This window comes from Ranitomeya imitator, chromosome 1 (genome assembly GCF_032444005.1).
Source record: "Ranitomeya imitator isolate aRanImi1 chromosome 1, aRanImi1.pri, whole genome shotgun sequence".
Classification (NCBI taxonomy): Eukaryota; Metazoa; Chordata; class Amphibia; order Anura; family Dendrobatidae; genus Ranitomeya; species Ranitomeya imitator.
The window spans coordinates 138,563,239-138,577,589 of NC_091282.1; the positions used below are offsets into that span (position 1 = coordinate 138,563,239).

The window sequence follows — 14,351 nt, forward strand, 5'->3', positions numbered from 1 at the left end:
AACCAAAGAGACAAAAAAAAAAACCTTCCCTTTTCGGCGTTTCTGCATAGATGCGTTCATATGTTTGTCTGATACAGTAAATCGGTAGAAAGTTTGTTGAAGGCTTTTACATATAGATGTTAAAAAGGAAAAGAACCATAACCACATGGTGTGAAATGGGAAAATGAAGGTAAGCATGTTAATTAAACATTGCAATACTCAAACATGTGTTATAAATGGAGAGGAAAAAATATCATAATAAATTTGATCAAACGTTATATCGTAAAGTGCAAAGTGTGGGCGGTGTTTTTCAATATCTAATTTACAACCAAGGGTCGTTGTTATGTTTGACTTTCTCTTTAATATTGTTCACCAAGGTTGAATACAACATCATACACAATTTACATTTTTTTGAAGGACATTATACAGACAGGACATTGACATCTAGCGGAATTAGATATGTAGCACAATTAAAACTAAAATTGTAAAAATGCGGATCATTTGACCTCAATAGCGGTCATAGATAAGCTTAAGAGATCAGTTCAGAAATATTAAAATCCCCTCGTTTCTCAGTCTGGCGAAACCAGAGAGAAATACTGAATGAAAATATTGGTCTAAGCCTCTTATGTCTGATTTATTTTATAGCTATCTACTTTTATTATCGTAATATTTAGTAATACTATAAGTTATATTGTTATATTTATTCATTTTTTTGTCTACTCTCTAACTTTTACTAATCTGTAAGTCTTCCTCTGGATCCCTACTTCTTGATAACTCAGAACTGCCACTTCGAGAGATGTAACATCTAGTTTTCAATGCAAAATCTGCAACGGGGCTCCTATCTACGACCATTTATAATACTGGCATCTTCTTATGAAGCCCCCGTCAGGCTCATGTGGCATCTACTGTTCCAACCAGTATATCCTTCTGGCGCGGTCAAAGTCATGTCTTTTTTGGAATTTTATTGTAAATATAGTATCAATTTTAGGTCTGACGTAACATATAGTAAATTATTTCTAGTGGAACGGAAAATGGGGGTGCATACACCTAAACTAAATTGGTCAATAACTGAAGCAACCAGAACAAGTTTAGCAGATACCACCACATTATCACACTCTTTATCAACTGGTGTTACCAACGGAAAAACAATATTTTTCTTCTACACAAACACATATGTAGGTCCACAATTGGAAAAAAAAATTCTGGTTGTATGTCATCAATACAATACATTTGCTTTCCATTTTATCTCATGAAGAAAGACTATGTTCAACAAATTGCAAACTAGAAGACACGCCAATCGACATATGAAATGCATTATGTGTACAAGCCTATCAGTTTTATCATCTCTCTCCATGCTACTGTATGCTCCTAAAATAATTCAGATTAAACTAAATATATTTATGTATATTAATATATATATATACTGTATCCATATGCAATTCTGCTTACTGTGTAAAACTTTTTTTTTTAGTACTGTTCTTATGCTTTAAAAAAAAGAGTTGGCAAAGAAATATAATGCCTTGGGCAAATTCAGTAGAGATTTGCTAGTCTAATATTCTTGGACGTCAGTGCATTCTATGTAATAAAGTAAAAAGGAATGAGATATTGATGTACTGTTACGTTTATGACATGCAGAAAAGAAATCCCAGTCTTTGCAACACATTTAGTATTCAGGTCATTGAGGAAGGAAATGTTTTCAACACAAGTAATAACATGCCTCAAGAACATGCACAATAGGAATGAAATTAAGAGGAAAATATGTTATTGAAGGTTGGTAATTTCACAGGTGTAAATCAAATGGATTTCTAAAATCTGAGATGTAAATATTAATATTTCGATAGGCACAAGGGAAGCAATTAGGATAATGCAGTCATCCCAGAGACGTCTTATTGCTACTCTGCAGCATCGGGATTAAAGGTGTAAAGTTGAAATGAAAACAAATTTCTGTTGGCGATTTCTTTAGCTGGGGTAAAAATCCCTATAATTGCATTTTCTTTCGTTCATAAAAATATAGACACGCAAAAGGTAACAAATGAATAAAATGATGCTGCCTCTCTTCCTAACGTATTTCAACCAGTGTGAACAACGTAGAAGAAAATGAAAACATTTCGATACAAAGGGACGGTATTTGAAGGATATTTACTGGTGGGATCATTTTAAGGGCAGGCACAGACTACCTTGCAAAAACAGTTACCAGCCTACCAAAAAGTGAGCACTTGTTCAAATGAAAATCCATTCATTTTTATTCTTTTAGGTTTTGCACAGTTTTTGAAATATTCAAATGATGATTTCTTTGTGTTGAATAGTCAGATGATGAAAGCTGTCAGTCCTCTTCAGTGCAACCTAGTAGCTCGGCTCTTAATGTGATTCGGCCATACCATGACCACGGTAGGATCCTTAAAAATCTTGCATAGATCGGTGGGTCAATAACGTTCTTTCTGTGTGTGTCATTGTCAAAATTTCCCTGAAAGACCTGGAAATAATAAAAATATATATCAATAGAAGATACTATATATGTTGAGTTAAGTTAGATAATATTGAAAAATAGGCTAAGGAAAGATGAGCATAACGATTTTGTTGGGAGTGGCCAACCAACTAATGTGTATTTAAGAGGTTTTCTCATCTTCTACAGAAGAAAATTGCTTTCTAAGCTTTTTGATTGCTTGGAGGAGATATGATTCTGTTTGACCGTTTGACCTACAGGCATCATACTGCTGGCCAAACTTTGCACTGTCCGATGCTGCTATATGAGGCCTCCTTGCAACTCCGCACCGGAGAAGAGCAGTTACACTGCAGCTGGCTGGGATCGGCACGACCAATTCGCAATAGCATCCTATCCAGCTTAACAGCAGCGCTTACAAGCTCTATTGCGTGCATGTTCTGCTTCTGCAGCTAGACTGCAGTGATGGCTGCCAGTAACCTTTGCAATGAGCAGTAAACCATTAAATTAAAAATCCATTCATTCTTAAGAAATATCTTAAGAAGAAATGTAATAACAGGAAAATTGAAAAATTGTTTTTTACAAGCATTTTGCAATTTCATACATTAATGAACATGAAACTAACCCTTGAAGTGTTTGGCCTTAGTTTATTATAGCCTTTGTCCTAGAAAATATGGATTTACTCTCCTGAGTATAAGATGCTGTTAATGGTATTTTGCAATGTTTTATTTCCCTGCCCTTATTAATGGAACCCATCATGTCCAGAAATGAATTTTACCTGCAGATTAACTGCAGGTAAATAGCATGAAAATCACATTAGGCTGTATTTTATTTTTTTCACCTGCTCTGTTGGTATTAAAAAAGAATATGCTGCTTCATTGGAGAAGCAGAAACAGAAAAAAAAAACTTCTATACTTCTTGTAGTCGCTCGCATTCAGTCATTGGAGAAAGTATAGAGTTATCACAGTTACCACTCACTACACTTTATTCCTGCGCAGAGTGATTGCAGCTGCGCTCACAGTATAGTGAGCAGTGACTTCACTGCCAGACTGACTGCAAGTGAGAGGTTAAAGCGAAGTTGCTATTCTTCCTGAAGGTGTTGGGGCATGCTAATATTATTTTAATGCTATTCACCTGCAGATTAATCATATTTACAAGTTTCCCAAAATAATGTCAAATATTGCCAAAATTTTAGGCACAGGAAGGAGTTAATAATAGTCTAAGCTGTATTACAGTAATTAGGAAAACACGGCACTTCTGGAATTCTGGTGGTGCACGAGTGCACTTCCTGTCTTAGCAGCGGACACAGCAGACTCTCACACAGGGCGCTTCCACACAGATCTACTCTATCCTGATGATTGATGAAGGTCAGGTATTGACCGAAATGTCTCATTTTTCTGGAATTTCTTCATTCAATAAATCAGTTCTTAAACACATCTGTATGAGTGCCAAGTATTTCTACATCTAAGCTGTATTAAAGACACAGCAAAAATAGCTGGAGCACTTCCTTTATGCTTAGACATTCAGACAACAGGTAAATTCACACTGGGAAAGGCTTTTGATATTAAATTGTACAATTATGCTGCAATTATGCACATTGAATTGATTAGTTTGTCGAATACAGTTATTCTTTGGGTCAAAATGGCCTTAGGATACAGGATTTTCAAAATATAGTATAGTGTTCATTACTGGGTCACAGTAGGCTGAAATCACATACTGTAAGCACAAAGCACCAGCCCATTTCCCCTACAACCAGGATGGGCAACACTCCAAAGATACTAAATACATACCACTAATAGAGTTATTAAACTCCACATAGTAAAGAAGCGTTTTAAATTTAAACAAATAACTTTATTAACATGTAAAAACCACATACACTTAAAAAATGCCTCACAATCAAAATTAGTGAAAACCAGACAGAGGTCAGCTCACGAATCGGCAGAACACATACATCTTATGGTATCGTACATATGTCATATGTTACCTCAAAATTGGTAGGGCCACGCAATGTAAATAGTTTTTAAAATACCGGTGCAGGTAGGGCACTGTCTGCGACTATCAAAAAAATGTCAAAGCACACTGTATACTCCTATCCCCTTACCACAAATGGAGAGATACAATTACTCCCCCATTTCAAGGGCAATTGCCCAGTGTTAAATCTGGCATGGATAGACCTTATATCCGTATTGAAACGCTAATCCAATCACCAGGAATGGCCCATATAACCTGCATGTATCGCCAGTATCAATATAAGGAAAGTACAAAGCTGCCAAGAAAATCCCCAGACAAACCCCTATTGCATCTCCCGTACGGCCCACACATGAACACAATCAGGAGATCAGAATCTGATCTCATACATATTACCTCTCAGTGTTTGCCGTAATCCTGGCCTCGTGGCACGCTGAACCTCCGTCAACCCCGACGCGCGTTTCGCATCTGCTTCCTCTTGGGGGCGTGTCACAGGTAAGGCGTCACAGAATCTTAAGCGCTAGGGCAGCCAATCAGATTAACGGAAAACGGGCTTGCCCCAAAAGAGTCCCTCCTCACAAAGCCCTCCACCAATCAAATGCTTTGTGTGCGGCGTCTCCCAAAATACACCCAGTGCAGCCTAGACATAACGGGGACTTAGACTCACTGCGGTGGGTATAATCAACGCAGGCTTGTCACTCCTCCCAGAACCATGGGGAGCACAAAGACAAGCCAGCCGAAATCACATACTGTATACTGTACAAAGTCACAGATATTAAGACTGGAAGATTCATTCAATCAACATTGGCATTTCATTAGCAAAACATACAGTCATGGCCAAAAGTATTGACACCCCTGCAATTCTGTCAGATAATACTTATTTTCTTCCTGAAAATGATTGCAAACACAAATTCTTTGGTATTATTATCTTCATTTAATTTGTCTTAAATGAAAAAACACAAAAGAGAATGAAGCAAAAAGCAAAACATTGATCATTTCACACAAAACTCCAAAAATGGGCCAGACAAAAGTATTGGCACCCTCAGCCTAATACTTGGTTGCACAACCTTTAGCCAAAATAACTGCGACCAACCACCTCCGGTAAACATCAATGAGTTTCTTACAATGCTCTGCTGGAATTTTAGACCATTCTTCTTTGGCAAACTGCTCCAGGTTCCTGATATTTGAAGGGTGCCTTCTCCAAACTGCCATTTTTAGATCTCTCCACAGGTGATCTATGGGATTCAGGTCTGGACTCATTGCTGGCCACCTTAGAAGTCTCCAGTGCTTTCTCTCAAACCATTTTCTAGTGCTTTTTGAAGTGTGTTTTGGGTCATTGTCCGGCTGGAAGACCCATGACCTCTGAGGGAGACCCAGCTTTCTCACACTGGGCCCTACATTATGCTGCAAAATTTGTTGGTAGTCTTCAGACTTCATAATGCCATGCACACGGTCAAGCAGTCCAGTGTCAGAGGCAGCAAAGCAACCCCAAAACATCAGGGAACTTCCGCCATGTTTGACTGTAGGGACCGTGTTCTTTTCTTTGAATGCCTCTTTTTTTCTCCTGTAAACTCTGTGTTGATGCCTTTGCCCAAAAAGCTCTACTTTTGTCTCATCTGACCAGAGAACATTCTTCCAAAATGCTTTAGGCTTTTTCAGGTAAGTTTTGGCAAACTCTAGCCTGGCTTTTTAAAGTCTCAGGGTAAGAAGTGGGGTCTTCCTGGGTCTCCTACCATACAGTCCCTTTTCATTCAGACACCAACGGATAGTACGGGTTGACACTGTTGTACCCTCGGACTGCAGGGCAGCTTGAACTTGTTTGGATGTTAGTCGAGGTTCTTTATCCAACATCTGCACAATCTTGCGTTGAAATCTCTTGTCAATTTTTCTTTTCCGTCCACATCTAGGGAGGTTAGCCACAGTGCCATGGGCTTTAAACTTCTTGATGACACTGTGCATGGTAGACACAGGAACATTCAGGTCTTTGGAGATGGACTTGTAGCCTTGACATTGCTCATGCTTCCTCACAATTTGGTTTCTCAAGTCCTCAGACTGTTCTTTGGTCTTCTTTCTTTTCTCCATGCTCAATGTGGTACACACAAGGACACAGGACAGAGGTTGAGTCAACTTTAATCCATGTCAACTGGCTGCAAGTGTGATTTAGTTATTGCCAACACCTGTTAGCTGCCACAGGTAAGTTACAGGTGCTGTTAATTACACAAATTAGAGAGGCATCACATGATTTTTTGAACAGTGCCAATACTTTTGTCCACATCCTTTTTTATGTTTGGTGTGGAATTATATCCAATTTGGCTTTAGGACAATTCTTTTTGTGTTTTTTCATTTAAGACAAATTAAGTGAAGATAATAATACCAAATAATTTGTGTTTGCAATCATTTTCAGGAAGAAAATGAGTATTATCTGACAGAATTGCAGGGGTGTCAATACTTTTGGCCATGACTGTATGTGTTAGGGAAGTGGATGTGTAGTAGTGCCTCTCTGAAGTAGATAGCAGTACTACGGGTCTTTCAATGATCTGTGTCATGAGGAGCTACTCTTTTGGCACCATGTAAGGACGGCTCTATTTGTATAAGGTGGTGCCTTGTGTATACTGAACTGGACCCATAAGAAACTCATGTCCTCAGTAGAGATGGGTGAACCCGATCAGCAAAGTTTGGAGTCTGTATCGAACATCTAGTGTTCGTGCCCAGACTATTCCATGGACTCTGTGTTACTCCGCAGGTTAAGCACACCAAACACCGGGTGTTTCTCACATTGCCAACTGCATGACTGCAGCTCCCACGCTGTCATCTGAGCTCACAAATGAGACCGGAGGGAAAAAGTTTACCTCCAGTCACAGAGGTTTTACTGTACTCCCATCAGCCTAAATTTGCTGTCATTGATAATATCAAAAGTAGGTGCCGCTGATGGGAGTATTCATCAGATGGCACCTGCACTAGAAAAAAATATATTTTAAAAATGACGTAGGTTCCCCTGTATTTCTGGTAACCAGTCACTAATGATCTTACCGCCGATCAGAGGCAGTTTTTGCTGTGCTGTCATGCAGATGAAAGCATGAAAAGCAACGTATTTTCGGGTCCCTCATTCATGGGAATGAGGTCCATGTTTGGGTTCAGGTACTGTTGTAGTACCCAAACCGAACTTTTTGAACTGTTCTGCTAAACCCCAGGGATTTGCCCATCGCTAGTCCTCAACATAGAAAATAATTTGCAGCTTTCATCTCCTATTTTTGACTTAGGACTTGCTGTTTTAAGTCTTATTTCCGTGATTAGTTTTCCTTAGCCATTATTTTTTAAGCTATACAAGCCGCTTTTGTGCAATTTAATATTAAGCAATCACCCCCTCCATGAATTGATAGGTTGCGAGTGGTTGCCTCATCAATATTCTTCACCTGTGTTGCCGCCATCTTTACTACATGGGTTTGCTGCATCCTGAGAGTGCATTAGTTCTGAGACCTGGGCAGGTAAACACTGCTGCCCCTTTTTTGCGGTATTAATTCTTGAATTTTTGGAGTATTTTTAGTCCTCTTTTTGTGGTTTTGTTATAAAGTTTACTGTTGGGACTCGCAAGTGCTAGGACCGTTGACGCGGGTGCGAGCTTGCATATCTTGGCCAAAATATTGACGAATAACTCATATATTGTGTATATACAGTATATCTTTTGCACTTCATTTTTCAGGGTGCTGCCAGGCTCATAATTTTGGCATTGTAAACTAGGGTGTCTGTTCTCATGGAATGCACTTAGTGCTGGACAGCCCGCTTAATCTAATAGTATAGCCTTCACTAATAGGTTGTGAGCCAGATACTGTGCATTACCTGTGTGTGGGAAGCACCCTATACAAGCCACTTTTGTGCAATCTAATACTAAGCAATCACCCTCTCCATGACTTGGTAGTTTGAGCGTGGTTGTCTCATGAGTATTTTGTACCTGTGTTGCTGCCATCTTTACTACATCGGTTTGCTGCATCCTGAGAATGAATTAGTTCTGAGTCCTCAGCAGGTAAACACTGCTGCACCTTTTTTGCTGTATTCATTTTTGAATTTTTGGAAGATTTCTAGTCCTATTTTTGTGGCTTTGTTATTAAGTTTAATCTGCAGGTTAATAGCATTCTGAAACCGTTCAGCCATGTTTCTAAAAGCTTGGCTGCCAGGAGATGGTGAATTTTATTCCTCCCAGCAGCCCAGGTTTTCAGTAATCGCTCAGTACACAGTGAACATTGCATGAGTCGGCTTTCAGTCAGTGCCGTTAGAGGTGTTTACTATGTACTGAGTAGTGTTTGAAGCTGTGCCAGCTATGCCTCTATGTCTGAAAACCCAAGGCTGCAGGGAGGAACAAAGATCATATCCTCCCTGTAACCGGGTTTTCAGGGCAGTGGTCGCACAGCTTCAGCATGCTATTAATCTCTAGATTATCTCAATATCTGAAGGTTAATAGTGTTTTTTTTTATATAACAGGTTCCATTTAAGAGGCACCCACCACTTACTGTATATACTCGAGTATAAGCCGACCCGAGTATAAGTCGAGACCCCTAATTTTGCCACAAAAAAACTGGGAAAACTTAATGACTTGAGTATAAACCTAGGGTGGAAAATGCAGCAGCTACTGGTAAATGTCAAAAATAAAAATAGATACCATTAAAAGTAAAATTAATTAAGACATCAGTAGGTTAAATGTTTTTGAATATCCATATTGAATCAGGAGCCCCATATAATGCTCCATACAAAATATGCCCCATATAATGCTCCATACAGTTTATGATGGGCCCCATAAGATGCTCCATACAAAATACACCCCATATAATGCTGCACAAAGGTTACTAATGGTCCCATAAGATGCTCCATAGACACATTTGCCCCATACAGTACTGCATAAAGGTTAATAAGGGCCCCATAAGATGCTCCATAAAGAGATTTGCCCCATATAATGCTGCACAAATGTTGATTATGGCCCCATAAGATGCTCCATAGAGACATTTGCCCCATACAATGCAGCACAAATGCTGATTATGGCCCCATAAGATGCTCCATAGACACATTTGCCCCATATAATGCTGCACAAATGCTGGTTATGGCCCCATAAGATGCTCCATAGAAATATATGCCCCATATAACGCTGCACATGGCCCCATAAGATGCTCCATAGAGATATTTGCCCCCATATAATGCTGCACAAATACTGATTATGACCCCATAAGATGCTCCATAGACACATTTGCCCCATATAATGCTGCACAAATGTTGATTATGGCCCCATAAGATGCTCCATAGAAATATATGCCCCATATAACGCTGCACATGGCCCCATAGGATGCTCCATAGAGTTATTTGCCCAATATAATGCTGCACATGGCCTCATAAGATGCTCCATAGAGATATCTGCCCCATATAATGCTGCACATGGCCCCATAAGATGCTCCATAGAGATATTTGCCCCCATATAATGCTGCACATGGCCCATAAGATGCTCCATGAAGATATTTGCCCCATATGCTGTTTAAAAAAAAATGACATACTCACCTTTCGTCGCTCAGGCCCCCGGCACTTGCTATATTCACTTGTCCTCCATTCCACCACCGAGCGTTGCTGTGTCTTCCCCGTCCTCTGCACTGACACTCAGGCAGAGGGCTGCGCGCACACTAATTGTGTCATCGCGCCCTCTGACCTGAGCATCACTGCAGAGGACACAGAAGACACAGCAGTGCCAATGGTGGAACGAGGAACAGGTGACTATAGCGCACTGCCCCATCATACTCACCTGCTCCTGGTGCGGTCCCTACACCTCCCTGGTTCTCCGGGTGTAGGCATCTTCTTCTTGTATTGAGCGGTGACATGGTACTGCTCATTACAGTAATGAATATGCGGCTCCATCCCTATGGGAGTGGAGTGGGGTCCATATTCATTACTGTAATGAGCGGTACCATGTGACTGCTCAATACAGGAAGAAGCTGTCAGCGCCCGGAAAAGAAGGGACGTCCAGGGATGGGGCCAGGAGCAGATGAGTATTATCAGGCAGCTCCCCCTCCCCTGCCAACCTCTGGGAATGACTCGAGTATAAGCAGAGAGGGGCAATTTCAGCCTAAAAAAATGGGCTGAAATTCTTGGCTTATACTCGAGTATATACGGTAATTAATTGGGTGCATCTTCTTAGTTGACTGTACTTCCTAAGTAATGCTGTAATAATAATAATAATAATAATAACAATAATAATTTTATTTCTATAGTGCCAACATATTCTGCAGCACTTTACATTTTAGAGGGGATTTGTACAGACAATAAAAGACATTACAGAATAACAATAATCACATAAATCAACAGATACCAAGAGGAATGAGCATCCTGCTCACAAGCTTACAATCTATGAGGAAATAGACAGACACGAAAAGTGGATGGTAACAATTGTTTGCCTTGTATGGTCCAGTCATCATTGTAATAAATAGGGTGTACATGTGATACTGCAGAAACCGGTAACTGACCAGTATGTGTAAAAATACAGACACAAAGGGTTATTAATTGCATGAAGGGTGTAAGCGCAGATAATACGAGGGTCCTGGTTTTGAGGAAAATTTTGTATGGACAAAAGAGGGATAGTTAGATAAATATGTTGAGTTGACAGGCCTGTTTGAAGAAATGCATTTTTGGGGCTTGGGGATTACCGTATTTTTCGGACTATAAGACGCACCGTACCATAAGACGCACCCCAAATTTGGGGTGAAAATTGCAGAAAAAATATTTTTTATAAGATGAGGGTCCGTCTTATTGTCCGAATTTAAGATCTCTTACCTGAGGGCAGGCAGTGGCAGAGCAGGGTCACAGGAGGCATGGTGGTGGCAGAGGTGAGGTGATGCTGAGGTGCGGTGGGCGGAACGGCGTGCACCTGAGCAGGTTCCCATTCTGCTTAGGTGGGCGACGCCATGGCCTGGTGTCCATGGGGAGGTTGCGGCAGTGCTGTGGCGGCGGCAGATGTGCGGTCACATCCTCAGGTGGCGGTAGCCAGGGTCCCTTCCACATGTGAGGTGACGCCACGGCAGTATTGAAGGAGAGCAGCAGAGCTGGGTGAGTCACGGTTTTCCCGGTGGCGGCGGGCATTGTGGCGGCGACAGAGGTGCGGGAATGATGTGGCGCGGTGACCGGTATGGCGTGAGCAGGGTCCCGTGCACATTTGAGGTGAATCCGTGGCCCGGTATTGAAGGAGAGCAGCAGAGCTGGGTGAGTTACGGTTGGCGGTGGCCATCTTCCTGAGGCCGCGCGTGCGCAGATTCAGTACTCTGCTTCCCAGGGCTTCAGGAAAATGGCCGCGGGAGGCCGCGCGTGCGCAGATGGAGATCACAGCGGCCATTTTCCTGAAGCCGAGATCTCCATCTGCGAACTCGGCTTCAGGAAAATGGCCGCCGCGATCTCCATCTGCGCACGCGCGGCCTCCCGCGGCCATTTTCCTGAAGTACGAGGAAGCAGAAAACTCCATCTGCGCACGCGCGGCCTCAGGAAGATGGCCGCCGCCACCGGGAAAACCGTAACTCACCCAGCTCTGCTGCTCTCCTTCAATACCGGGCCACGGATTCAGCTCAAATGTGCACGGGACCCTGCTCACGCCATACCGGTCACCACGCCACATCATCCCCGCACCTCTGTCGCCGCCACAATGCCGGTAAGCCTATGTTCCAACTATAAGACGCACCCCCCATTTTCCTCACAATTTTTTTTGGGGAAAAAGTGCGTCTTATAGTCGGAAAAATACGGTAATTGATTTGGCCTTGGTAGTGCATTCCAAATAATTGGAGAAGTCTTGGAGATTGGATTGTGAGGCTTGGTTTATTGATGATGTTAATCTTAGGTTATTAGCAGAACAAAGAGCACAGGTAGGGTGGTAGACTGAGACGTAGGAGGAGATGTAAAGTAATGCTGAAGCATGGAGCACTTTGTGGGTGAGAGTGATAAGTCTATATTGAACTCTGAAGGAGATGGGTAACCATTACAACGACTGGCACAGGGTAGAGGCATCAATGTAACAGTTGGCAAGGAATATGATCCTGGCTGCTAACTTTTAATGAAATTGTTGGGCGGGTACTGTTACCCCACATGGTGCCATGCGTTGCCCGCTTTGGTGGAGAAGGCTGGAACTGGTGTGAAAATGCCAAATGTTGCCAAAAATTTTAGCTTTACTTTGTGCAAATATTTTGCGACTTTTAAGAGTGTTTTATGTCAGAAACGTGCAGATTAACCCCATATTTGCAGGTTAATAGAGGTTTTTTTTTCACATAATAGGCTCCCTTAAAAGAATTTGGAGTTTTGTATCATTCTATACCACCACGTTTCTTTATTAACACTGGCATGAACAACACCTTAATGTATCGGGCCCTATGTCTGACTTAAAAAACCCTAGTTTCCACCATTTACTTTACTAATGTTTATTGAAATTATTTTAACACAACTATATTAAATTTAGGCTGCACTTTCCAGGCAACAGGGATTTGAAAAGTGCAGTGTAGTGTCTTGAAATGCAAATGTTATGTTCTTCCTTAATGGTATCTTGCTTAAAACAGAAGAGCACATTTGTAAGTAAATCTTAGTTTCTTGAAAAAAAGTACACCAAAACAATTCTTTAAACATAACTGTGAATGATAGAATACCCAGTAGGAAACAGTTGTTGTTCTAAACTCTATCTTCAAGGCAATCGTCAGTTGGATAGCAGCTGGCTTAAAACACACTGATGGGTCTGGGAAGTTAATATTTCTCAAAAGATGTATAATTCTATTCTCGAAGACCATATGGTAACAAAACACATGCGACTACATGGCATTAATCCATCTAAGTGACAGTTATATATAGCCATGCTAGACATTTAAGAGATCTAGTAACTCTAACTCAATATACCACATTAAGCTGGTTACTTCATTTCATCTGGAAACCTCAATAAGTAAAGTCAATGAAAAAAAAAATCACTTCCTATTTGCTTTATTTCACTAGGATTCTTTTACCAGTTATTTTTGCAAAGCAAAATTCTTATAAAAAGACTCAAAGGAGCATTTACATCTGAATATGTAATGTCCTAGGCCGGCGTCACACTCAGCGTATGAAAATACGGTCTGTTATTTACGGCCGTAATACGCAGAAAAGTCCCTAAAATAGTGATCCGTATGTCATCCGTAGGCAGGGTGTGTCAGCGTATTTTGCGCATGGCATCTTCCGTATGTAATCCGTTTGGCATCCGTAATGTGAGATGTTCTCGCAGGCTTGCAATACGGACATACAATGGATCCATGGGCTCAAATAATAGTAAAAACATATATACTGTCTATATATACAGTGGGGCAAAAAAGTATTTAGTCAGTCAGCAATAGTGCAAGTTCCACCACTTAAAAAGATGAGAGGCGTCTGTAATTTACATCATAGGTAGACCTCAACTATGGGAGACAAACTGAGAAAAAAAATCCAGAAAATCACATTGTCTGTTTTTTTATCATTTTTTTTGCATATTATGGTGGAAAATAAGTATTTGGTCAGAAACAAACAATCAAGATTTCTGGCTCTCACAGACCTGTAACTTCTTCTTTAAGAGTCTCCTCTTTCCTCCACTCATTACCTGTAGTAATGGCACCTGTTTAAACTTGTTATCAGTATAAAAAGACACCTGTGCACACCCTCAAACAGTCTGACTCCAAACTCCACTATGGTGAAGACCAAAGAGCTGTCAAAGGACACCAGAAACAAAATTGTAGCCCTGCACCAGGCTGGGAAGACTGAATCTGCAATAGCCAACCAGCTTGGAGTGAAGAAATCAACAGTGGGAGCAATAATTAGAAAATGGAAGACATACAAGACCACTGATAATCTCCCTCGATCTGGGGCTCCCACCCCGTGGGGTCAGAATGATCACAAGAGCGGTGAGCAAAAATCCCAGAACCACGCGGGGGGACCTAGTGAATGAACTGCAGAGAGCTGGGAC

At 41.1% G+C, this 14,351-nt stretch overlaps 1 protein-coding gene across 1 annotated transcript in view; it reads right to left on the reverse strand.

Moving 5' to 3' along the window:
• Window positions 1-317: 317 nt before the first annotated feature.
• The window catches only part of EDIL3 (EGF like repeats and discoidin domains 3), a 1,157,741-nt gene continuing 1,143,707 nt past the window's right edge, over window positions 318-14,351 (reverse strand). Inside the window, exon 10 of the mRNA XM_069751317.1 lies at window positions 318-2,452. Coding sequence (XP_069607418.1) covers window positions 2,303-2,452 — 150 coding nt within the window. The 3' untranslated portion in view covers window positions 318-2,302. The remainder of the gene's footprint in view (window positions 2,453-14,351) is intronic.